The sequence below is a fragment of the Triturus cristatus genome, chromosome 5_2 (genome assembly GCF_964204655.1).
Source record: "Triturus cristatus chromosome 5_2, aTriCri1.1, whole genome shotgun sequence".
Lineage (NCBI taxonomy): Eukaryota > Metazoa > Chordata > Amphibia > Caudata > Salamandridae > Triturus > Triturus cristatus.
This window is the reverse complement of record NC_140588.1, coordinates 403,041,517-403,067,614: the sequence shown is the minus strand read 5'-3', so window position 1 is coordinate 403,067,614 and position 26,098 is coordinate 403,041,517. Positions and strand designations below refer to the sequence as shown.

The window sequence follows — 26,098 nt, the reverse complement described above, 5'->3', positions numbered from 1 at the left end:
TGTCCTACTACCTCAATAACAACCTATTTGTAACGCTAAATCAAAGTAGTGGAACACATCCGTGTGAGAGGTAGAATTTATATTTTTCTATCTCGTATGTTACTTATGACAGATACCAGATTCACAATTTATTTTCTTTCTGCCTTATATGCCTTCTTTAACAGATTATACCTGCCTATAGGCATATGGGAGTGAAACTGTTGGATTTATCTGTTGACACTGAGATGAGGAAAAGGGTTCCATAACTCAAAATGATTGATCACAATGTTTACTGGTTACTAGTGGATCTTACTGTTGACGTAGTGATTCAGAGCTCGTAGATGGGCTGGTATGGTTCAATGTAGCTTTAACACTCAAGATAGTTATCCTAAATATTGATAGCATCATGAAGTACATTAAGAAAATGCAATAACTTTTAAATGTGGCACATTCTGATTCTGCTGTATGACCCATTTAGCTTGCCGATTGTTTTCCTCTCTTTGCTCCTCTATTTGAGGAGAAATATCTATTTGACTTGTCCCCTGATGCCCAATGTAAATGGTGATTTTATTGGTGCTTTTAAAGAGGTAATCTTAACTGGTAAATTACTCAAGTTGCTGTTTCCCTGTATTGACAGTAAAACTGCCAGATGGGACATTACTCAGTCCTTAATTCATGTTTGTTACAGTCAACAAATAAACCTTTTATGTCCTAACATGGCACTACTAGTGTAGCATAATCTCAGAGCACGCTTGGAAACAAAGGTCAGTCTTCATCTGATGGATCATGGACCTTTTCAGCCTACTGAGATGCAAGGAAGTTTACAACAGATTTACAATTTAACTATTCGTGTAGCCCGTTTGGCCACACAAAGAGGACCAGGAATCGGTAGACAACGTTTTGTAGGTTTATTACAATTTAGTAATCTTTTCAATATAGGTGCATATCAAGAACACATTAGAAAGATACAAAATCATAAATGGCAAGCTGAAATGCCAAAATAGGTAGCATAAGGCATACAAAGAATACAGTCACAGCAATACAGATGATAAGAAACTGAAATTGGTGTTCCTTAAAGAACCTCAAATCTCCCTTTCTAAACATGAACAGATTAAAGGGTCATCTAATCCAGGCTCTAAACTAGAGTGAGATTGGTTTAGAATAAAGGTTCTCGAAGGATTCATGAATAAAGGAAGGAAGGTGTCAGCATAGTGAAGACTCCAGTGGAAGTCTTCTGGAAAGAGAAATCTGTGTTTAGCATGAAGCTACACACTTGTAAGGACAAAAAGAAGCAAAGATCTCTACCTCTCAAAGTCGAAAGAGATCTGCTCTAAAGTCTTAAAGTGTGAACACCAATGAAACCAACATTTCTAAGAGTTTCTATATCTCTTAACACATCACCAGAAACCCCAATTATTCCTCCTTCTCATAGGGTGCATCTGCAACAGCCGTTGATTTTCCTATTTCACAGAGCTCAAACGACCATGGTAACCTTGGGCACTCTCTCTCCTGATACACGATGAACAGGAGGCTTCTTCTGCTCATTAGATTGTCCAGTTATTGCCAAGATTTCTCTTCTCAGGCATCACAATCTCTAATACACAATACTCCTTTCTCTAATTGTGAAAATCACAAAAACACACCTGCAAAGAAAAAGAACAGGCAGAGCAAAGGAAAATACATTTCATGTTAAGAAATCAAGGCCTAGTCCTAGTCAAGCTAACTTTAGTTAATCATTTCCAATGTAAATTCATGACTATGTGCACGCATGATATCAGAATAAATCAAAAGCTTGAAAAAATGAATTCATGATTACATATGCAATGTACTTTCAATAAATACAGTATATCCTAAGATACAAGTGTGTAAATCTGAATAGGAACTACAAATCTTCATATTAAGTTCAACGTTAGAACACACGTATATAGAGCTCTAGTTTCTATAGTGAATACATAAATTTAAGCCACACAGAGTATGTAGTGTCAGGTACACATATACTTGAAGGGGTGGGGCCTAAATTACGCTGCTCTAATCTTTTGAAAGCTATCTAGTATTCAGCTCAATATTTTAAAGCGGAAAACTCCTAGGTTTTCTAATGATCAGGCCGTCAGTTTTTTACCATTGACTCTCTTTGACCCTGCTGTTTTCTGGGATGGGGTGTGGCAAAATGGGCAGTCTTCAGATGGCCAGTTTCACTTTAATTCCTAAATGCTTATTAGATCTGATTTTGAAAGGTAAATTCGTTGAAAAGAACGCATTAGCATGTAATTACTAGTGTTTAATTAAGTTGTTTTGTGAATCGCTTATTTCCATTAAATATTGTTGTTACTTTTGTTTAGTCATCTGCGGCCCAGGAACATACAACCCACAGGATGGAGTTCACTGTCTTGCTTGTAACACTAGCGCAATATATGGAGCAAAGAAATGCCTCTAATGATCATGGTGTGCATAGCACTTTAAGGAACTCTGAAGCATGGATTTTGCCTTGGGAAAAATGCAAACATTTTGTTCATCTGTACATAATTTCGGAAGCACAAAAATAAAGCCAGCCTGTCGACAAATCATGCCTGAATGCTTTGGTAGAATATGTTGATGAATTAAAATTATTATATATTTTTGTTCATATGTGCTTACTTTATGTGTAAACTCCTTTACATTCATGCCTTGATTTAATACATGAAATTGTTCAGTTTTTTTTAATGTGTTCGGCAAAGCCAATGCTCATGTCCTTCTGAAGTTATTTGAAAAGCTAGAATTAATGTAAACACTGCACCAAACCAGCACAATCGGTGCCAAACCTGTTTAGGGCTTGGCCCTGAAACCTTTTGGCTTTGCCAATATTTTTACTTAATGTTAGGTAGCTGCTGTGAAGGTGTGATCTGGATCCCACTGAAACTTCTGTCCCTGATACAGGCATTATACACAGAAACGTTTGTGAGGGTTAGGTGGGGCACTGCAGGGTAATTGACAGAAGACATTCCATTCAGGAGAGGTATTCGACAATGGTGTATTTTGGCTTCAACACTTCTTCTTTGGTACATCTCCTATCGCTTAAACTGAAAATGGCTCCACGAAGGTGAAGGATTATAAAATACATTGGATAGGGTACATGAATTTGACTATTTCGGTGCATGAGTGGAAGACTCCCATAGGTGGGTAGCACAGGTATAGAACAGGGTTATGACCCTAAAGCAAAGAACTGGGTCTGTCTTAAGATTTGCCAATAGATATCCCACCTATGATTCGAGCCTGTGGAGGGGCTATGTATGGGGTAGTTTTAAGGGGGCACTGTAATCTGAAAACCCTTGAAAAAGCTGAAAATACCCTTGTTAAGGCCCTCTTGAGACTCCCCACCAGTGCACCGACTGCAAATTATATTCAACCTAGTCTAAGATTGATTTCTGACATTGCTATGTTGAGACCTATCCAATATTGGATAAGGCTCTGGACCAATGAGGATCTAGGTCCCTATAGGTTTGCATTAGAATCCTACACAATGTTGGGAAGATCCCCTGGTTTGTGCATATTAAAAATTGGTTATTCAAGTTAGGTCTGAAAGGTTTTTGGCTACAGCCCTCTGCATTACCCAAAGGTGCTCGGTAGAAGCTGGAAACGTCCTACTGGAATTATGAATTAGGCATAACATTTTCTGCTACATCCCCTGGTACCCTGGTAGATTCCTTCTTGATGCTCAAATGTGAGCATGAGCAATACCTGAATATGGTTATCAATCCTGCGGCTCGTGCATTTTAAGTTAAATTTAGATTAGGTATATTACCGTTGCTTACGTTTACCCATTCCTGGACCAGAAAGGGAGACATATCGAATCTATGTCTGATGGGTTGTCAAGTTCCAGAATATATTGAACATGTGCTTTTTCTGTAACGCCTATGCTAAACAACGTACATGTTGGATTATTCCCCTTTGTAGACTTCTTGGGTTTAGGGACCACCACACAGCTCTTAGAATATGTAAAACCAACACCAGATACTGTGTGGTGTATTCCATTGCTAGATACCTGTCAGCAATATGATACATTAGGTTGAATGCTTTTTAAAATAGTTAGCATATTGTAAATCATTTTTAACTATGGGATGTTTCATCCAAATTTCTTTTTTCATTTTTTACTATACTATGGATCTTAAAAATTTATGATGAGACTTGTATTGTTGGACTGAAATTTCGCACAGAGCTTAGTATTACCTAGAAATATTTCCACACAATGAATTTGCATCATGTTTTATTGCATCTCCATTTTAATGTTTATACTGTACTTTTTATGGTTTTATTCAACCAAAATAAAGGAAATATGATGAACTGTGATGATGACGGTGTATGCATTTGTGGCTAATATATAGAAACAGGTTTATACAACAAAACAAAATGCATTCAAAGATGTCCACCATGGATGGATGTGCCTCGATGGTGGCCACCTTAGAGTTCATTTTGTGCTTTTCTTTTTAATGCTGGTCAAAGATGCCTGCCTAGGATGGGTCTGTTTCAGGGGCAGCCATCTTTAAATTACATTTGTTAAAAATAAGCAAAACGTATTCTGAGATGCCTACAGCAGTTGTGTGCGCATATGCTCTTAGCTGCCATCTCAACGGTCAGAGAACCATTTTAAGATGGCTTCCCACCAAGACACTAAAAAAGTTGAAAACATAAACAAAGAGGTCTGAGGGGGCCATGTGAGGGACGGAAATGGGGCTGTGGGGGTTCAGAGAGAGAGAGGAAATAGTCCCTCCCAGGATGAAAAGAAGGTCTGATGTTAGCAGTGAAGTAAGTCTATGGCATCCGTACAAACGCTGTGAGTCAGAAATGCTCCCAGGTGGTATGAATACAAAAATAGGAGGCTCCGGCTGACCCAAAGCCCACTTTCTGTATAAGACCTGTATTGTAAACAAGAGGTCTTGCCACCAAACGGAAAAGCTGCCTGTAGCTGAGGCCTAAAAAGCGTCCAACCACTTAAAAAATTACAGCAAAGAAATCCTGAGATTGGGCTCATCAAATACTTACAGTGAATATATATAGGCGAAAAAGACAGGCTAATTAAAAAAAAATCTTTATATAAGCTGACAGCTCGAGACTTTTATAGCGCCATACCATGATGGAACAAGCATCACCTTCAAACTTAGCCAGCCTAATCATTGGGTTTCAAAAACAAGCAAACTTGGCATCTCACGGCCAAGAACTCTCCCAGCTTGTCCTATCCCTTCATCTTGACTCAGTCTGTAATCTAGAGGGAGACTTTGCACATATACTATTGCCAATCAGGCTGATAATGTGAGTATTAAACCATGTTTCTGTGAGTATTTAAAGTGGAGTCTTCAAACACATTGCCGTCTTACCTTGAAAACCAAAACACCAACCCATGTTAAAATCATACAGTTAAAAACAAAAAAGCATATTTAAACTAACAACAATTTTAATATGGTGCACATAAGCATGCTGCATACTAATTGCGGTAAATTATATTAAGTTGATTAGGTTAAATTGGGTTATATTGACCGATTAGTTTAGGTTTTATTAGCCCTCCATATTTTTAAGGGTGTGCATATTTCGCATTTGTGTAATTACGCAAAATTTCAGTAAAGTTATATATAATTCTGCAAAGTGCAAAACTGACATTTGGGTAAAATGCTACATTTCATGCAAAAAAATTATTGCAAAAAATACATGCACCACAAACAGCAACCAGTCGCATTCTGGTCATTTGATTTGTTCCTGTATTCTTGTCAGTGCTTACATTGTTAAAGAATAAGGGCCGGTGCCCAAACCTCAGCGCAGATACCGGCGGGTGTGTAAATAACTGTTGGTATGCCGAATGCCAAGTTTGTGTAGTATTACATCAATCCCATGCCTTTTAATCAACTACCACACACTCCCTGTTCCTTTATCTCAATCTTGCAGGTTCCTGCTTTGTCCCTTTGTGATGGTTTAAACCATCTTCCTCCTCGGTTTTTTCGTTTTGTGTGTTTAATGCAAATCAATAAGTGCTGATGGCCCCCGATGGCAACTGCCAGCTAAAAGTAAGCACTGGTGCTTAATTTTTGCTACGAATGGTGCATAGTTGTGCGACATGGCGTAATAGCATCATTTCAGGAATTTCATGTAACAAGTATAATGTGAAACTACTAAAATTACACAAGATTACGCAGGTGTAACAGAGATTTCACCCTGGCCTAATTATTTTCCCTCCAGCATATCATGTATTGAAAAACAGTATTTAAGCTTCTTTGTGTTATAGTGTCTTCCAGCGATAGATATTTTCCACATAACCACACTTATGAAATAGCATACTGAAAATGTGAATTTAGGTGAAGTTACTCCTATCAACCCTGTTGTGATCATCCGTCTAGCAATGCCTAGTTTAGAAGGTACTGAATACCACTGTTAGAGTTTGTATACACTAACTACATCCCATTAGCCTCCAGCTAACTCCCAATGGGACTTCTGTACCAAATTGTTGTTTTAACCCCTTCGCTGCTGTTAACTATAGGAAAAATTGAAAATTAGTTGAAAAAAACAGCCATTTGTGTCAACGTTTTCACCTGTAGTTTCTAATTATGACAGCTGTTTGAAAGCAATATACCGTTACATCTGCTGAACCTTTCTGGTTGTGGGGATATATAGGACTTGTAGGTTCACCAAGAACCCGACGAACCCAGAGCCAATAACTGAGCAGCGTCTTGCAATGGTTTTTTATTATGTACCAGGTATATAGCAATTATTTTGGGAAAATGTATACATGGAACAATCGGTATGAAAGTCACCTATGTATTTCTGAAATGGGAACAAAATCTTGGGCCCGATTCACAGAACAAACTTAAGACTAAATCCTAAACTTAGTACCATTCTGGTATTCACAGAATGCACCTAGTACTTCTGGTATTCACAGAATGAACTTACTACTTTTGCGATTCACAAAATGAACTTAGGACTTTTGCTATTCACAGAATCCATTTACGACCACTAAACTTACGTCCGCACCCGGGCCGGATTTTCCGCCACCGGAGCGGAGTTTCCGGGCCCGGAGCGGGAAGTCCGCATGCAGGCCGGAAACTCCGCTTTAAGGGCGGAATAGCCGCTCTCTGGCCGGAAACTCCGCTCTCGGGCCGGAAATTCCGCTCTCGGGCCGGAAATTCCGCTCTCCGACCGGAACATCAGAATTGGGGCCAGACTACATCACTGTTGCCATTGATCATTTGAGCCAAGGGGAAACACCTGTTCAAGTCCCTACCATCCCCCACCATGCATCAGCTGACGCACTCCAGCCAATCCCAGCCAACAGCTCCAGTTAGCCATCATGTTGCTAGTGCCTACCATCCCCCACCATGATCCAGCTGAAGCCAATTAACACAGATTGACCAGCAGCAAAAAACATTTAAAAGCAGCACACAGTGAAGGCACCGGTTTGGTCACACGCAGTTTGGATTTCCAAGCAGAGACCGGCCAAGAAAATGGAGCTCATGAAGAGAAAGCGGAACTTCACAGCAGAGGAGACCACCATGCTTGTGGAGTTCATTGTGAGGCACCATAAACGCCTCTATGGACTCCCACCCTACTGCACCAGTGGGAGCCAGAAGGCAGCCCTGTGGCAGCAATTAGCCACTGCTGTCACAGCATTGGGGGAGGACAGGCGCACTGTGCAGGACGTCAAAAAGAAATGGCAGGATGAGCGGCTGAGGGTAAAGGATAAATACGCCAGGATGGAATTACAACAGATCCTCCCAGCCGCACAATCTGGACCACGCATCCGCCTCACCACACAGGAGGAGGACATTCTGACGACCATACACCCCCACTTGGTCCATGGGCTGCCTGTCAGTGACGTCCGCTACGTGGTACCAGGTAAGTGGGATGAAAAGTGAAAGTGCATGAATAGAAGGTCTGTGTTGCACTGTCAGTGTGAATAAGGAAGTAGTCCAAAGTGTATTAATTAATCCGTAAGTCACAGACTCCTGTGTCACCCTCTGTATGTAGCACTACAAGTCCCACAATCCTTAGGGATGGAAATGGCAAATCCCTCCTCCACTCCTGAAAACATGGCCACTGTCCAGTTGCATTAATACACCAGCATGCTAAGTAGCAATTGACAAATTACAGCAGAGATGCCCCAGTAACAATGCCACACCCAATCCAACTCTTGTGCAACCGCGGATGCGTCACATTGACAATGCGGTGCACTGTGGCGCTGGGATAGTCAGATGGGTGTCGCAACTGATGGCATCAGGGGGATGCTCTGCTGGAGTAGTGTCGCAAGTGTGACGCAACTCCAACTATGTCCATGGACCGCCTACACCTAACGCTCAGGGCAACTCATTACAGGTGCGTCAAGCTGGTTTAAGTTTGCATGGCAACACCCTATGAAAAGTGACTACGTGAAATGCCGTCAATTACAATGCATCACTTGTACGAGGCATCACCAAATAAACACACACCCTGCAAAATCACAGCTGATGCATGTTTAATGTTGCGCAGGCCCGCACACCGTGAGGCATCAACATAGATGCATAACATTGGGAATAAGTCTGAAGCCCTAATTTTCATCTCTACTGCTGTACTCAGAACCTTAATCTCAGCAGCTTGGAAAGATACACAGGCCCCAACATTTCAAATGTGGTTATCCAGATTTCTAGGTATACATAATGTGGAGGCGGCTCTGTATCAACTTAAGGGGAAAAAATCAAGAGAATTGGGGTTGAAGATTTGGGCACCAGTGGCTGCCTGGCGCACTAGTAGATTGTCATAATCTTACTGATTTTCAGAATATAGCTACGTCTGGCTTCTAATATTTATATCTTCATTAGCTATACGTTCCTTCTCACTCTCTTTCTTCCTCTGATTGTGGCAGATGGCTCTTTGTTTTACTATATGTATCTTAACTTCTAGATCAACATCGACGCCACATCATTCTATGATTTACAACCTCCAATCTCAATTAGACACTAGAAATGTAATTCGTCAACCGACTTCTACATGCCTTGTTCTTGCTTCATCCATATTTGTTTTTTTATTTATTTTGTTTTGGCTATTTTTGTAATTTGCTTATACCTCATTCAGCTTTCTTATTTAGTCAAAATGTATTCATATTGTATTGCTATAGTGTAACATGAATCCTCAATAAAAATTTTAAAAAAATAAATAAATAAAAAAAAAATAAAAAAAATTGGGAATACGTCCAAATGTGTCACCTGTATTACCCCACCGCTGTGACACAGAAGTGACGCAACTGCGGTGTTAATGTATTACAAGGGGCGTGGAAACATGCCACTAAATCTCTATGAAGTAAATCACCCCGTGCAAGCTGAAAGCACAAAGCAGAAGGTGAGAGAACCATCTGGTCCAAAAGTCAGACACCTATTCTGTTGTAAATTTCCCACCCTGCCACGCCACTACGACCCCAATGCACCACTGCTCCTACCTGCCCAGTCAGCAGCAGTACTGCAAAACACTGTTAGCATGCAGAAGAAATGGGGAAATCACAGAAATGTTCCACCAGCACATATTCCAGATGTTTAGTTTTCTCTCTTCTCACCCATTGACACATTCAGCCAGAGCACAGACAACTGCCGTAGCGGAGGTCCCTGCATCTACTGGGAGGCATCGCCACCGTACACCCTCACCGACTGGTAAGTCAAAGTGGCCAGGAGATGGTCAAAATGCATGCATTGCCAGGAGTGACAGAGGGACATGTAGTGCCCACATATGAAAGTCAACCAGAGATGTACAAATCGCTGCATTACTATTGGAGTAGTCAATGGACATCCACCTTTAGATAATTATAATTGTGAACAGCTGAAGACAATATATTACATGTCTTGGCTCATCAAACCTTCGTAATTGCTGAACATGACATGTTTTACAGCAACAGGCCCAGACCTGGGAATCCAATCCTGTCATCGAGTGCCACAACTACTCAAAAGGGTGCCCCCACTATGTTGTAATGGTGTCTGTAGACGTAATCAATCAAAGTAATTGACTGAAATATGGCAATGATGAACAAGTGAGATCCCAGGGTCATCAGTATTGACAATGCATACACTGTCCAACTTTGAATGTTTCCAATATAGATCAAATGCCCAGTCCACACAGCTGGTCATGTACCACTTACATTGTCTGGCTTCTGTGTTGGCCATCAACAAAACACGATAGTGGACCTCACATCATGATCCGTAGACATGTCATTGTGATATTGGTTGCATCCAGGTAGTGGGCCCATTCGAAGTAATGTGGGAGCAATCATGATATTACGTATAACACACTAATGCTACGCTGGTGCCCACAACTGCTTGTGCTCATCCTTTGTGCCAGAAATCTAGTGCATCACATGTGGCTGCCGGAATGTTAAGTAGCAAAACACACTTATCATTGTAGGTACAACGAGGTCCTCCCAGAATCAAAGACACACACTGACTTCTGCTACAAGGTTGGCTGTGACATCTGTTCAGGGCCCACACACTGTTCCGGTGCTGGGCCAAGGGAGGGGAACCTAAGAATATATCAGGCTGACTGCTCAAGAAATGTGCCTTTCACGTCCGCCGTATGTTGCATGTGTATTACAACACTGTTGTCCTGCATCACAATATGCTCACATATGGCATTTGAACCCATGCAAGATCAGACCCTGGTGGCTAATGAAAGGATGACACAAAATGTATGCCAAGTGAGTGCAGAATGGACATTCAATAGTACCATGAGTCATATGAAGTGACCAAAACACAACCGGCTTGCAATTCAATTATAGGAAACACCATGATGAAAATAGCATGGCTGAGGCCAACACTGATGCCAGTAGTGTACCTTTGAGATGAATGTAGGGGCTGCTAAGGTGAATCTTCATGTAGTTACACCTGCTAAATGACTAGGCTGAAGAGCAACACGCTAATCCAGTGCAGGCAGAAGGCATCAAAGCCTCTCAGCCTATCCGCAATGTTGCATTCTGCTTGCCTCCTCTCCTACTGTATTCACATGTATAGGTGAGTGTTTGACAAAAGAGGTTTGGATGTCTGCTGTACAAGACACCAATCGTCGTCAGCTAAGTAGTACCATGATCTGGGAAATAGAGTACGCAAAGAGAGGACACTCAAAGGATGGACATAAGACATCTGTGTTCTCTCATACAAATATGTGTGACTTCATGCGTGGGGAAGCACAAATGAGCAACATCATGTCCCTGACAATTGTAAATCTCACACATGAAACCCTTTCTGACTTGACAACAAACAACATGAGACTCTGGAAATATGTAAGTCTGAATGGCAAAGGTGATAGCAGTGTAATGGGGAGGAATCCGGGTCATTTATCCCTTCCTATCAGTCATCTTCTCATACATGTGTGTCTGTTGATGTGTCATCTGATTGATGTCACTGCTGTGTGGAGGGAACGGCTGGCAACTGCTGCATGTGAGCAGGTGCCTAAATGTAAAGTTCAGGAGCTAAACATGCTGCACATAGTTCTGGATTACCCACAAATGGTCATTGAGAATGACATGTTGGCTCAGAGCTACCATCTCTTGTTGCAAAATATAGACCTGTATGTCTTATCACAGATGCTGACCGGATTACACCCCAGCAGCATGCACCATCCCGGGGACTGTATGACATCCAACCCTCGCGCAGCCGTCCTCCAGGTAATTCTAGCATGAGGTGTCTGTTGATGTGTCATCTTATTGATGTCACTGCTGTGTGGAGGGAACGGCTGGCAACTGCTGCATGTGAGCAGGTGCCTAAATGTAAAGTTCAGGAGCTAAACATGCTGCACATCGTTCTGGATTACCCACAAATGGTCATTGAGAATGACATGTTGGCTCAGAGCTACCATCTCTTCTTGCAAAATATAGACCTGTATGTCTTATCACAGATGCTGACCGGATTACACCCCAGCAGCGTGCACCATCCCGGGGACTGTATGACATCCAACCCTCGCGCGGCCGTCCTTCAGGTAATTCTAGCATGAGGTGTCTGTTGATGTGTCATCTGATTGATGTCACTGCTGTGTGGAGGGAACGGCTGGCAACTGCTGGATGTGAGCAGGTGCCCAAATGTAAAGTTCAGGAGCTAAACATGCTGCACATCGTTCTGGATTACCCACAAATGGTCATTGAGAATGACATGTTGGCTCAGAGCTACCATCTCTTCTTGCAAAATATAGACCTGTATGTCTTATCACAGATGCTGACCAGATTACACCCCAGCAGCATGCACCATCCCGGGGACTGCATGACATCCAACCCTCGCGCAGCCGTCCTCCAGGTAATTCTAGCATGAGGTGTCTGTTGATGTGTCATCTTATTGATGTCACTGCTGTGTGGAGGGAACGGCTGGCACCTGCTGCATGTGAGCAGGTGCCTAAATGTAAAGTTCAGGAGCTAAACATGCTGCACATCGTTCTGGATTACCCACAAATGGTCATTGAGAATGACATGTTGGCTCAGAGCTACCATCTCTTCTTGAAAAATATAGACCTGTATGTCTTATCACAGATGCTGACCGGATTACACCCCAGCAGCGTGCACCATCCCGGGCACTCAATGACATCCTGGCTGCAGCTGTTCACCCCTCGCGCAGCCGTCCCTCAGGTAATTCTAGCATGAGGTGTCTGTTGATGTGTCATCTGATTGATGTCACTGCTGTGTGGAGGGAACGGCTGGCAACTGCTGCATGTGAGCAGGTGCCTAAATGTAAAGTTCAGGAGCTAAACATGCTGCACATCGTTCTGGATTACCCACAAATGGTCATTGAGAATGACATGTTGGCTCAGAGCTACCATCTCTTCTTGCAAAATATAGACCTGTATGTCTTATCACAGATGCTGACCGGATTACACCCCAGCAGCGTGCACCATCCCGGGGACTGTATGACATCCAACCCTCGCGCGGCCGTCCTCCAGGTAATTCTAGCATGAGGTGTGTCACTGGCTTCGACTCCAAAGCCATGACAGAGATCCTGATTCCCCTCTGCATGTAATCAGCAGTTGTGTACAAAGTGAAATACAAATCAGGAGTGTCATGTGCCTGTCTGACAATTGGTGATGCAGATAATTGAGAATGTTGTCACTTCCCTCTACAGCTGCTGGTTCAGGGACAGCTAGGCCCGTGAGGAGACAGGTCCAGCAGGTGACACTAGGGGGGAACACCAAGGGACAGAGAGTTGTGGCTGGAGCTGGTGAGTTTGCCTGTATCTGTGTAACCCCTCAGTGCTATGGTGTGAGCTGTCATTTGTGGTGGTACCCTACACAGGTCACATGATCCTCATCTGTTGATGCAAAGTACAGTTGATACAAACCCTTGTTTTGCACCACATGTCATACAAGGTCAATCCCTAATACGGTTGCAACCTCTGTTCCAGGGGATGCTGATGACGAGGATGACAGGCCTATGACCAGTGCGGGCCGACGTGGAATCAGAGGGGAGAATCCCCTGATCCTCCAAGCTGTCATGTCGGCTGCAAGCACTGCTCAGGAGGAGGAGGAAGAATATCCTGAGGACCTCTGCTTGGTGGATGATGAGGACTACATGTCTGACGATGAAGATGGCAATGCGCGATATCGTGCCAGACTGGCTAAATCGGTCAGGGCATCAACTCCTCTGCCAAGCAACGTCCCTCCGCCTCCTCCCAGGCATACCATGGCCTGTCCCCAGACTCGAGCAAACCAGCCACAGCACACACGCATCACAACACAGACATCACTCCCTCACAGTCCTCACGTCCAGGACCAACATGGTGGTTCCCCTACCCACTTTTCCCTAGACAGTGTATCCCTGCCAGCCTCTCCACCATCTGGGGGTAGTACCAGCCCTGTTGTGCTGCTGGAATCCCCTGGGCACCATTCACCTGCCCACAGGCTGACACCTCCCACCCCACCCCCTGCCGTAGGACCTGCACATCCCATCCATGGCAGACAGCTGCAGAGAGGGCCTGCACCTGGCTGTGATGACCAGTGGGAGCAGGACTTCTTCCAACAGCAGAGCGATGTGAGGCAGGACATTAGTGCCATAGGGGCTACCCTGTCCACCATGTCGGACTCCCTGCAGGACATGGTCCACTTCCCTCAGGCGGTGGAGAGGCTGAGCCAAGTGTTGGATAGGATGGATAGGACTTGGCAGGACATGTCCAGAAATATGCGAGACATGCTATCCATCCAGAGGGACGAGAGTGCAAGACACCATGCCTTGGCCATGAAGATGATGGAGGGCATTTTGAGAGTGAGCCAACCTTTCCCTTCACGGTCAACGCAGGGAGGGGAGCCATCATATCTGCCCACAGGACAGCACATCCCCACACCTGTACCAACTGCACACCAACACAGCGAAGGGAGACATCCACACCAGCGGGCTGAACTGGCACTCCCAACACCACCCCCTGTACAGTCACTCCCGCCACCTGCACAACCATCCCCACCTGTACAGTCACTCCCGCCACCTGCACAACCACCACCAACACCACCACCTGTACAGTCACACCCGCCACCTGCACAACCACCACCACCACCACCTGTACTGTCACACCCGCCACCTGCACAACCACCACCACCACCCCCTGTACAGTCACACCCGCCACCTGCACAACCACCACCAACACCACCTGTACTGTCACACCCGCCACCTGCACAACCACCACCACCACCACCTGTACAGTCACACCCGCCACCTGCACAACCACCACCACCACCACCTGTACTGTCACACCCGCCACCTGCACAACCACCACCACCACCTGTACAGCCATCAAGTGTGCAAACACCATCTGCCACAGCACATGTGGATGACCCTGGACAGTCCCTTGGACAGTACCCACCTCCACGTAGGCGGCGAGCCAGACCTGAGCACTCGGAGCGGTCATCCCCCCCCAAATTGCGGCGTCGCACTCACCAGTGACAGGAACCCGGGACAATGTGATCACGTGTTTGTGTGTGCACCAAATAAACACCTACCAAAACTAATCATCTGTTGTGTATCATGTCCTGTGTAACGTTGCAGGTGGCCTGGAGATGTGAGAAGGTATGTGTGTGTGTGACACAGTTACAAGTGTGACCCATCGTTGCAACCAGCCATTATGTGCATAGCAGATGACCCATCAAATATGTGTCCATATTCAGAACCAGACATTCAGAATGAAGTTAAACAAGTGGAAGTTATGAGTAGTCCAAATTGTATTTTGAGAAGGTACATAAGAACAACCGTCCGTTTGGAAGGGAGAAAGGAAAACAAATGAAGATCTTAATGCAGAGGGAGATGTGAACCTGGATTGGGGTGGGGCAAAAAAAATATAACACGTCAGGGAGCGTCAGGGAAAACAGTCTATTTACAAGGGGAAAATGAAATAGTTGTTCACGTCTAAAGTCAAGTGTCCTTCTGGTCATCCTCTAGGACCACAATGTCCAGATCCTCAGAGTCCGATGCAGGCACACGTCTGGCGGGTGCAGGAACAGGCACCACTTGGGTTCGTGCCACACGAGGAGTACGGGGGGAAACAGTGTGGGGCAATGGACAGGGGGAGACATTGACAGTGGTATGGGAAGGGATTGGGGAGACAACAGACGACATGGCTGCGGGCAGTGAATTGATGGCGGTGGTGAGGGTGGCCATACATCGGAGCATGTCCTCTCGCATCATGCGTACCTCCATACACACTTGTAGCGCGATGCGAGCGGACATGTCTGGCTGACCCTCACACATCCACATCAGGTCCACTGGCACAGCCACAGGAGGAACAACACCGGGAGGGGCCTGGGGGGAAGAGGAGGGATGTGGTGCCTGAGGTCCGGAGCCAATGATGTTGGGGAGCTGGCGGCTACGATGAGGGGGACTGGTTGCAGGGGATGCAGCTGGGTCCCCCGATGGAATGGGGAACTCTAGAGGTAGGGAGGGGCTGATGGCAGGCCCAGATTGTTTGTTGGCCTGCCCCGAGGACACCTTTTCAGGGACCACAGGTGAAGAATCCTGAGGAGAGTTGCTCTCCAACACCTCATGGTCCGAGGTGTCGTGTTCACCCCCCCCCAATCAATGTCTGCAGCCTCCACCTGGGATGTGGCACCAGCATCAGGGTGTCCCTTGTCAGTCTGGGTGGGCGCAATCCCCTTGCCTCTTGATGTTGAGGGTCCCTCCTCATCCTCCTCTTCCTCGCTGGTGGAAAGTGGGTGTAGCCGCCGCCGAACTGGTGGCCTCTTGCTCCGGACCAGGTCCTGCTGCCCTTCTGTTCCGCCAGCTGTGCCTGCTGAAATGTAAGCAAAATCCGAATGTTATGTTTGTGTCATGCAGGACGAGACACATTCATAGGATCCAAGGTCAGACTTATTTTCCTCTGATCACACTCAATAGTTGTCAGTGTCTATGAGCTGACATTACGTGTATGTTCACCGTCAGGTCCTGGATTGAGTCTGACATGGCCATCTCACGTGGATGTGTGTGGCTTACACGACTGTATTGGCCAACCCTCAACCTGGCATTCTAGGGATCTGTGTGTCCTGCCACAGCTACATGTGTAGGTTCCAAAAGCAGTCCACCAATGGAGAACATGAAGTCCAGAATCTCAGATTATGGCCATTCATAGGGAGTCGCAGCTATTTAAGGTCTGGACAAGTGTCATCTGCTTTGTAGCATTGTATGGGACACAACAAGTGGCGAATGTGGGTCACACATGCACTGAGGCTCTGGCCTATTTCTGTAGCCAAATTGTGAGTCTAGCCTTTGGCTGTCCCCACACATGTACTGACAATCCAGTGGCACATATTGGCTTTGGTGACTGATATGGTAATGCTGTACACCGCTGAACACTGGGGGAATTTAGTGATAGCTACCTGTACATGTGAAACAGGCCACTGAGGCTGAGACGTCTGTCAGTGAACACCCCTTGTAAATTTAGAAGCGCTTAAGAGTGATGAAAGGATGTCAAAGTCTGTCTTGACTCCATGCCACATGATGTTTTGTCACAATTGGAACCCACACTCTAAAAATGCTATGCAAGTCATAGCATCCAATACCCTTTGGCCTGCCATGCGCACACAGGACAGTGTCTGTACCATTGCTCATCCAATGCACACATGATTTCCTAGTGCCAATTGTAGTGGTGCGGGAAGAGCTGATTTCAGTCCAAATGCACAAATATGGCTCATTTAGCCAGTTGTCATGGCGAGACTCCAACTCCCAAAATGCACTCTGCCCTGTACAGTCCATATGCCACAGTGTGCCTTTTTAAGCTTGGTTACTGCTGCATGGACACGGAATCTGTGAATGGAGGCATCGGACACACAATGGTACAGCACTGTTTCACTCACATCATACTCCCAGACACATTTAGCATATGATGCACTTACCATGTCCCTGCTGCTCCTGCTCCTCCAGCTGAGCATGGAGGGTCGGCCAAGCTGATCGCAGGACCCTCCTGTACAGTGGGGATAGGCGAGGACGATGCACATGGTGCTGGGAAGACTGGCCCACCAGCTCCTCAGCCTTGTGCCGGGCCCACCGTTTTAGGTCCTCCCAGCGCTTGCGGCATGCCCTCGCACGCCTGGTGTGGACTCCCACTGCACTGCAGCGTTCGGCGATGTTGGCCCACAGCCTGGCCCGGGCTGCATTGCTCAGCTGGTGTTCAGGGTCCCCATATAGCTGAGAAAATTTGGCCAGCACCCCCTCAGCCAAGATGTCCAACTCACTTTCAGTGAAAGGGGGTGCCTTCTCTTCGTAACCCTCAGCCATTATGGGGATAATAAGAAGGATGAGAGCAGCAGGATGTCAGAGGATCTGTCTGTGATAGAGGATGACTCAGAATGAACACAAAATGGCAGCAAACTATTTCCTGTGATGTATTTCCTGCCTCCCACTTCCTGTAAAACATTTCCTGAATGAAATTATGTGTTCCGGGTCATTTTCGGAGTTTACGGCCCGTAAACGCAGTTTCCGGTTCCGGAGCGGGAGGTCCGCACACGGGCCGTACGCCGCGTGATCGGCGTTTCCGCACACGGGCCGTACGCTCCGTAATCGGAGCTTCCGCTTTTTGGCCGCAAATTCCGAAAATGACCCGGAACATATTTTTCCATACAGGAAATGTTTTACAGGGAGTGGGAGGCAGCAAATACATCACAGGAAGTAGTTGCCTGCCATTTTGTAGTCATCCAGATCCATCCACAATCTGGGATCACATCTACTGCCATCCTGCTGTTCTGTTCTGGATAAAAAAGTAAAGACAGTGCATGTGAGAATTAATTAAATGTGACAAGAGGGTGAAGTGACCATTTCAAGACATGTCTGCAGTTTCTGTTTCAGTTTCTCATGCTTTGCATTATGGTACATGTAGTCCATATTAGGTGCTCATTTGCAGAGTTGTGTGATGTGTTCCAGAACATTGTGTTTGAGAAGTGTGGATATATCACTAACACAGGGGGGCAGAGTTACGGCTACGGACGCATCTCTGCTAATCAGCAGAGATGCGTCAGAAGAGTTGCGATGCATCTGCCCACCCGTGCGCCAACACAGATGCGCGGCATTGAAATTTCGGTGCACCGTGCAGCTCGGATGTGCAGATGCGTACGCATCCCCCGTTGGAAAGGCGGCGCATTGCTGGAGTTGCGTCGCATGCACAACGCAGCTCCAGCAAGGCTCGGGGGTGCCCTATCCCTATGATGCTGCGTCAATCCTTACGCCTGCTTCAAGCAGGCGCAGGGTTTTGACGCAGCATGGCCTTAAAAGTGACTGAGTGAAATATTCTAGATTTTTAGGAGGCGTTTCTGCGCACGGAAGGCCCCCCCCCCCTGCACCAGAACGCCTACATGTGGCGCAGGCCTTTACAACGTGACGCATCTCCCAGATGCTTCATATAGTACATTCCCCGCAGCATGGGGCTGGCTTTGCACCACCGCAGCGTCACAAAAGTGACGCAACGGCAGCGTGAAAGGGCCGCAAAGCCCACATTAATCTGCCCCATGGCGTCTGATTGACCCATTGCATCACTCACGTCGTGGGCGCATCATTTGTGGGGGAGTAACATCTGTTGATGGCACAGGGCCGACAATGCTATGGTTATGGCCTTTTCTGATTAAGAGACCCATCCTCATGAGGTCCGGCTGTGTCATGCATCTGTGGCTATAGATTCTTTCGGGACATCCACTACACTGATCGCTGACATGGGCACATGTGCTGATGCAGGCTCAACGTTTTGACTACTGTCAAGAGCTGTGATTAACATGCAGTTAGTGTGGCTTGCAAAGTAGCCTCAGGAAGGAATTTATTGACACAGTCGTGTATATCCAAGTTTCATCATTGGCAACAGACAGCAATCCACATTTGGTCCATTCCACTACAGGTTGCTCATGTGAAGAACGTGGCAACAAGCTGCTCACGGACTTGCATGCCCTGACCTCGGTTATGTGCCATGGCCCGGTTTCCCAGATTCATAGGTAGCCGAGGTTCCAGTGGTATCTGTAAGCCATGCGTTAAGGCAATGTTGTGCAAGACACAACAGGCTAGTATGATCTTGCACACTACTTCTGGGGAGTACTGCAGCACCCCCCCTGTACGGTCGAGACATCTGAATCGCGACTTCAACAGACCAAAAGTGCGCTCTATGATGGCTCGAGTCCGTATGTGTGCCCTATTGTACCTACGCTGTGGTACAGTGTCTGCACGCCTGTAAGGGGTGAGGAGATGTGGGCTAAGTGCATACCCAGCGTCACCTAAGTAGAGGGGAAAGGGCAGTTGGTTAGATTTCCCTCTTTGACTTGCACAGGACATGATCTATACTGTATTACATGCATTGTCAGGTGGGCCCTGTATCTAGCTTTATGAATCTTAAAGTACTATGGTTAATTGTGGGGGGCATTCAGACATTTCAAAAACACATAAACCTCCTTTCTAACGCTTGGTACTTACCCAGTAGCCACATGTTGCCAAATTCTCCCGCAGCTATCCGCCGGGCAAGAGGTGACATGCGGAATATGAAGCTGTCATGGGTACTGCCGGGGAACACCGCATGCACATCAATGAACCTCCCTCTGGAATCACAGACAGCTTGCACGTTGATGGAATGCCATCTGTGTCTATTGCAGAAGATGTGTGCAATGTGGCGGGGTGGCTGCAGGGCCACATGGGTACAGTCAATTGCACCCAGCACACGTGGAAATTGTGCAATGCGAAAGAAATCTCGTACTGCCCTTTGTCTCAGGGCCAGTGTCGGTGGCATATGTATGTGGAGGTGGGATCTTGCAGTGATGCATCGCAGTACCTGATGCAGGCACCGCGACTGGCTTGCCTGGGATATGCCCACATGGTCACTGGAGACCCTTTGGAATGAGCCAGTGGCGAAGAAATGGAGCGCTGATAGGATCTTGAGGTATGCTGGTATTGCATGTGAGCAGCAGGTCACGGAGTCAAGTTCCTGCTCCCACTCACATACCATTTCCAAGATGATTTCTGGAGGGAAACGGTACCTGGCCCTTATATCTTGACTGGACATTCCAAATAAGTTGATCCTCTGTCTGAAGATCCTCTCTGCTCTGGCTCTCATCCTCCTCCTCCTCCTCAAGTGGTTTTGGTGCATGGCAAGGGGCAGTGCAACAAACACATTCAGTGACATGTTGAAAGGGTTTGTGTGTGTCTGCTCTGCAGTTATACGTGGTGCCGAGCTAGGATTGGCTGGAGTGCGTCAGCTGATGCATGGTGGGGGATGGTAGGGACTTGAACAGGTGTTTCCCCTTGGCTCAAATGATCAATGGCAACAGTGATGTAGTCTGGTCCCAATTCTGATGTTCCGGCCCGAGAGCGGAATTTCCGGCCCGAGAGCGGAAATTCCGGCCCGAGAGCGGAGTTTCCGGCCCGAGAGCGGCTAATCCGCCCTTAAAGCGGAGTTTCCGGCCCGCATGCGGGCTTCCCGCTCCGGGCCCGGAAACTCCGCTCCGGTTGCGGAAAATCCGGCCCGGGTGCGGACGTAAGTTTAGTGGTCGTAAATGGATTCTGTGAATAGCAAAAGTCCTAAGTTCATTTTGTGAATCGCAAAAGTAGTAATTTCATTCTGTGAATACCAGAAGTACTAGGTGCATTCTGTGAATACCAGAATGGTACTAAGTTTAGGATTTAGTCTTAAGTTTGTTCTGTGAATCGGGCCCATAGAGTTTAGAAACAGTAGATATTTGCACATTTTCGAAATTGGGAGCATCCATACGAGCATGAGAATAATAGGTCATTTTTCAACATGACTTCTTTTTTACACATTGTCTTTCATTTGGAAGGCAGAAATGCATTGAAAGTCAATAGGTAATAACAGTTGCTCTACAATTCCGTGTTATCCTAAGTCTCCGGATAAATATGGTACCTCACTTGTGTGGGTAGGCCTAGTGCCCACAACAGGAAACGGCCCACAACTCAACGTGGACACACAACATTTTCACAGTGAAAGAGGACCCTTTTGTTGCAAAGTGCCTAGCTGTACTTTTTTAACCCTAGCTCTGCCGGCACCGAGGGAAACCTAGCAAACCTATACATTTTTAAAAACAGATACCCAGGGAAATCCAGGATGGGGTGACTTGACTGGCTCTCACTAGGTTCTGTTACCCAGAATCCGTTGCAAACCTAAACAATTGTCAAAAAAACACATTTTCCTCACATTTCTGTGGTGAAAAGTTCTGGAATCTGCGTGAATCCACAAAATTCCACCCACCCCGCGTTCCTCAAAGTCTTCCAAGAAAAATGGAACCTTACTTGTGTGGGTAGGTCCAGTGCCCGCAACGGGAAACGGCCCAAAACGCAACGTGGACACACCACATTTTCACAGTGGAAAATGAACCTTTTTTTGCAAAGTGCCTAGCTGTAGTTTTTTAACCTTAGCTCTGCCGAAACTTAGAGAAACCTAGCAAGCGTATACATTTTTTTAAACTAGACACCCAGGAGATTCCAGGATAGGGTGACTTGACTGGCTCGCAGCAGGTTCTGTTACCCATAATCCCTTGCAAACCTATAAAATTGTCCCAAAAAAACACATTTTCCCCACATTTCTGTAGTGGAAAGTTCTGGAATATGCGTGGATCCACAATATTCCACCTACCCCGCGTTCCCCAAAGTCTTCTGAAAAAAATGGTACCTCACTTGTGTGGGTAGGCCTAGTGCCCGCGACAGGAAACGGCCCAAAACGCAATGTGGACACACCACATTTTCACAGTGAAAAATTACCTTTTTTTTTGCAAATTGCCTAGCTTTAGTTTATTAACCCTAGCTCTGCCGGCACCTAGGGAAACCTAGCAAACCTATACAATTTTTTAACACTAGACACACAGGGGAATGCAGGATGGGATGACTTGACTGGCTCTCACCAGGTTCTGTTACCCAGAACCCCTTGCAAACCTAAAAAATTATCCAAAAAAACACAGTTTCCTCACCTTTCTGTGGTGGAAAGTTCTGGAATCTGCGTGTACCCACAAAATTCCACCCACCCCGCGTTCCCTAAGGTCTTCCGAGAAAAATGGTAACTCACTTGTGTGGGTAGGCCTAGTTCCTGCGACAGGAAACGTCCCCAAACGCAATGTAGACACACCACATTTTCACAGTGAGAAATGACCCTTTTGTTGCAAAGTGCCTAGCTGTAGTTTTTGAACCCTAGCTCTGCCGGCACCTAGGGAAACCTAGCAAAACTATACATTTTTTAAAACTAGACACCCCGGGGAATCTAGGATGGGGTGACATGACTGGCTCTCACCAGGTTCTGTTACCCAGAATCCCTTGCAAACCTAAAAAATTGTCCAAAAAAACACATTTCTCTCACATTTCTGTAGTGGAAAGTTCTGGAATCTGCGTGGATCCACAAAATTCCACCCACCCGTGTTCCCCAAAGTCTTCCGAGAAAAATGGTACCTCACTTGTGTGGGTAGGCCTAGTTCCCGCAACAGGAAACAGCCCAAAACGCCACGTGGACACACAACATTTTCACAGTGAAAAATGACCCTTTTGTTGCAAAGTGCCTAGCTGCAGTTTTTGAACCCTAGTTCTGCCGGCACCTAGGGAAACCTAGCTAACCTATACCTTTTTGAAAACTAGACACCCAGGGGAATCAAGGATGGGGTGATGACTGGCTCTCACCAGGTTCTATTACCTAGAATCCCTTGCGAACCTAAAATATTGTCCAAAAAAAACACATTTTCCTCACATTTCTGTGGTGGAAAGTTCTGGAATCTGCGTGGATCCTCAAATTTCCTCCCACTCAGTGTTTTCCCAGGTCTCCCGATATAAATGGTACCTCACTCGCGTGGGTGGGTCAAGGACCCGCGACAGGCAAGGGCCCAAAACCTATTGAGGTGACATCAAAGTTACCTATCACAAACCAAACTTTTTTTGCAAAAGGGTTCCATGAGTTTTTGGCCTGGGGCTCGGCGGTCATCTAGGGAAACCTACCAAACCCACACATTTCTAGAAACTAGACACCCAGGGAATCCAAAAAGGTATGGCTTGCATGGGTTCCCCAACATTCTCCTACCCAGAATCCCCTGCAAACCTCAAATTTAGCTGAAAAAAACACTTTTTTCTCAAATTTCTGTGTGCGAAAGTTCTGGAATCTGCGTGGATCCACAAATTTCCTCCCACCCAGCGTTCCCCCTGGTCTCCCGATAAAAATGGTACCTCACTTGTGTGGGTAGGCATAGTGGCTGCAACAGGAAATGGCCCAAATCGTACTGTGGAAACTTCAAAATGACCTATAACAAAACTACCTGGTTGGGGGGGGGCACCTGGGGTTTTGGCCCCGGGCTCGGCAGCCATCTTGGGATAGTACCAAACTCAAACATCTCTGAAAACTAGACACCCGGTGGAGTCCAATGAGGTATGGCTTGCGTGGATCCCCCATGTTTTTGTACCAAGAATGCAATGCAAACCTCAAATTTAGCTGAACAAAACCACATTTTCCACATATCTTTGTGTGGAATCACTCCAAGTTGTTAGAGTGATACGTTGGCACAAAAGATAATCCTTTCTGTAATGTGTTGATTTGAAGTTGGGTGAATTTTTGTCTGGAAATGTTGATCACAATTGTCTCTGACTTCGTGTGCACTTGGCTATTGGTTGTTGAGTGTTTCTTTGACGTCTTCCTCCCACCTCGTCTGGTGGCCTTAGTTCGCTCTCTGAAAAAGATCGTGATTGTTGGTATCCGAAGATGTAGATGGGGTTATAGTATCCACATTAGTTCTATTTCCCTCCTGTGGTCGACGTTCTTGTTGTAATCTTATGTCTCTAAATCATTGATTTCTTTGTTGCATGTCTTCGGATGAGGAAGTGTCTGTATCTGATGGTTTTCCAAAATTGGATCTTTGTTGTCTCCTTTGAGCGTAAATCTCAGACCAATTATAAACTTCCTCTAGCTTATAATCAATCCTGTCTCTCTTAAATTTCCTGATTTTCCTTTCATTGATTTCTTTGGTATAGTCTTCAAGTTTTTAATAAATGTCCTCTAACATGTGGTCCCAATCCTCTTTGGACAAATTGTTGTGTAATTCCTCTTTTAGTTGTGATGTTTCTTTGTTGAGATCTTCCAGTAGTTTAGATAATTCCTCGACAATCAGTAAAATGAAGTCTAATGAACATTTATTTAGAATAGCTTGCCACTTTTCGGTGAATCGTGCATTGTTTTTGCATAACGTGGATTTGAGTGAAATTCTGAGACGTCTCGGAATTCTATGAGCCTTATGATATTTTATGAGAGGACTGGCATGTAAACGTTGGTTTATGGTTTTCATGGAAATGTTCAGCAGATGTTTAATGTTAAATTGAGTAGACCCTGTAGATTGATTGACACTTTCCGTTTCCTCTATGAGAGAGTAAATGCGTTGTCTTTCATCCGGTGTAAATGCTAAGGTCTCAGCTCCTTGGTCTGTGAGTTTAGCTATTTCTTCATAAGACATTGTGCTGCTGCGTTTGTCTAATCACTCAGATAGGATACTAAAGAAATTAATAAGGGTAAACAATTTGCACTCTGTTCTACTCGGTCTGCGAGGTGGGTAAATCCTCCTGAGTGTGAGGATAAGAGACAACTATTAATTGGTGCAGCCTTCTGGGTGGACGGACGTCTCCCACTTGCACTCAAAGGCAATGTTAATCTGGTAGAACTTTGGTAAATAAAGATTTATTTTCAATAAAGTTTTCTTCAATTCAATTTATTGTGTTTCTTCAATTAATTTTTTTCTTCTTTCATTTGTCATTGGGGGACCCACGCAAGTCATACCTCGCTGGACTCCCCCGGGTGTCTAGTTTCCAGAAATGTGTGGGTTTGGTAGGTTTCCCTAGATGGCCGCCAAGCCCTGGGCCAAAAACTCATGGGACCCCCCCTTGCAAGACCAGGCTGGTTTGTGATAGGTAATTCTGATGTCGCCTCAATAGGTTTTGGGCCCTTCCCTGCCGCAGGTACTTGGCCCACCCACAGAAGTGAGGCACCATTTCTGTTGGAATACTTGGAAAATGTGACAGTCACATTTTGAGTTTTGCAGGACATTTTCGGTAAGATAAGTTGTTGGGATCCACAGGAGAGACATCACCATGTACTCCCATGGGTGTTTAGTTTACGACAATATCTACAATTGGTAGGTTTTTCTTAGATGACATGTACACCTTGGCAGAGAGACAAAGATTACTGCACAGCCATCTATTCTTCAAGCACACACATATACTGGTTGGATTTGGCACGAGGGCGAGTGATGGTTCAGTATATAAAATTTTATTAACAAGAGATTTCACAAAAATGAAATGCACTGTCAGTAATTGAAAGGACAAAAAACTGAACCAGTGACTCGCAGCTCGTGAGTTGTAAAGCCACGTCTAGGCCCCGACCGCTTTACAGACCATTCACACACCTTTCATACGTGATACACACAAGAACATTCACACCACCAGGCACGAAACCAACACATTACAACATTCACAAAAAGGAACAAGGTACACCGTGCGTGAGAAAGACAGAAAAGACAAAAAAATTGGGCACAACCACCTATTCCTCAAGCGCACATACATACTGGTTGGATTTGGCACGAGGGTGAGTGATGGTTCAGTATATACAGTTGTATTAACCAGAGATTTCACAAAAATGAAATTCACTGTTAATAATTGAAAGGACGAGAATCTAAAACATTGACTCGCAGCTCGTGAGCTGTCAAG

The 26,098-nt window shown here is 45.6% G+C and overlaps 2 protein-coding genes across 2 annotated transcripts in view; one reads left to right on the top strand and one right to left on the bottom strand.

Annotated features, from left to right (window-relative positions):
* The window catches only part of ZPBP (zona pellucida binding protein), a 759,369-nt gene extending 756,851 nt beyond the window's left edge, over window positions 1–2,518 (top strand). The window contains exon 8 of the mRNA XM_085606618.1: window positions 2,319–2,518. Coding sequence (XP_085462744.1) covers window positions 2,319–2,413 — 95 coding nt within the window. The 3' untranslated portion in view covers window positions 2,414–2,518. The remainder of the gene's footprint in view (window positions 1–2,318) is intronic.
* A 314-nt stretch (window positions 2,519–2,832) lies between these two features.
* LOC146823065 (uncharacterized) lies at window positions 2,833–17,823 on the bottom strand. Its single transcript, XM_085606364.1, has 3 exons — window positions 17,296–17,823; window positions 15,973–16,196; window positions 2,833–2,883 (listed from the first exon to the last, which is right to left on the bottom strand). The coding sequence occupies exons 1-3, from the start codon at window positions 17,675–17,677 to the stop codon at window positions 2,833–2,835; spliced, it is 657 nt and encodes a 218-aa protein (XP_085462490.1). The 5' UTR covers window positions 17,678–17,823.
* Window positions 17,824–26,098: the final 8,275 nt, after the last annotated feature.

Excerpts from the sequence above, each read along its gene's own strand:
- LOC146823065 (XM_085606364.1), bottom strand. The coding sequence starts at position 17,677 with ATGGCTGAGGGTTACGAAGAGAAGGCACCCCCTTTCACTGAAAGTGAG. Across the intron at positions 16,197-17,295 it reads GCAGGAGCAGCAGGGACATG|CAGGCACAGCTGGCGGAACA; the intron begins GTAAGTGCATCA and ends CTTACATTTCAG. Across the intron at positions 2,884-15,972 it reads CAGACATTGATTGGGGGGGG|GGACAGAAGTTTCAGTGGGA; the intron begins GTGAACACGACA and ends TGCCTGTATCAG.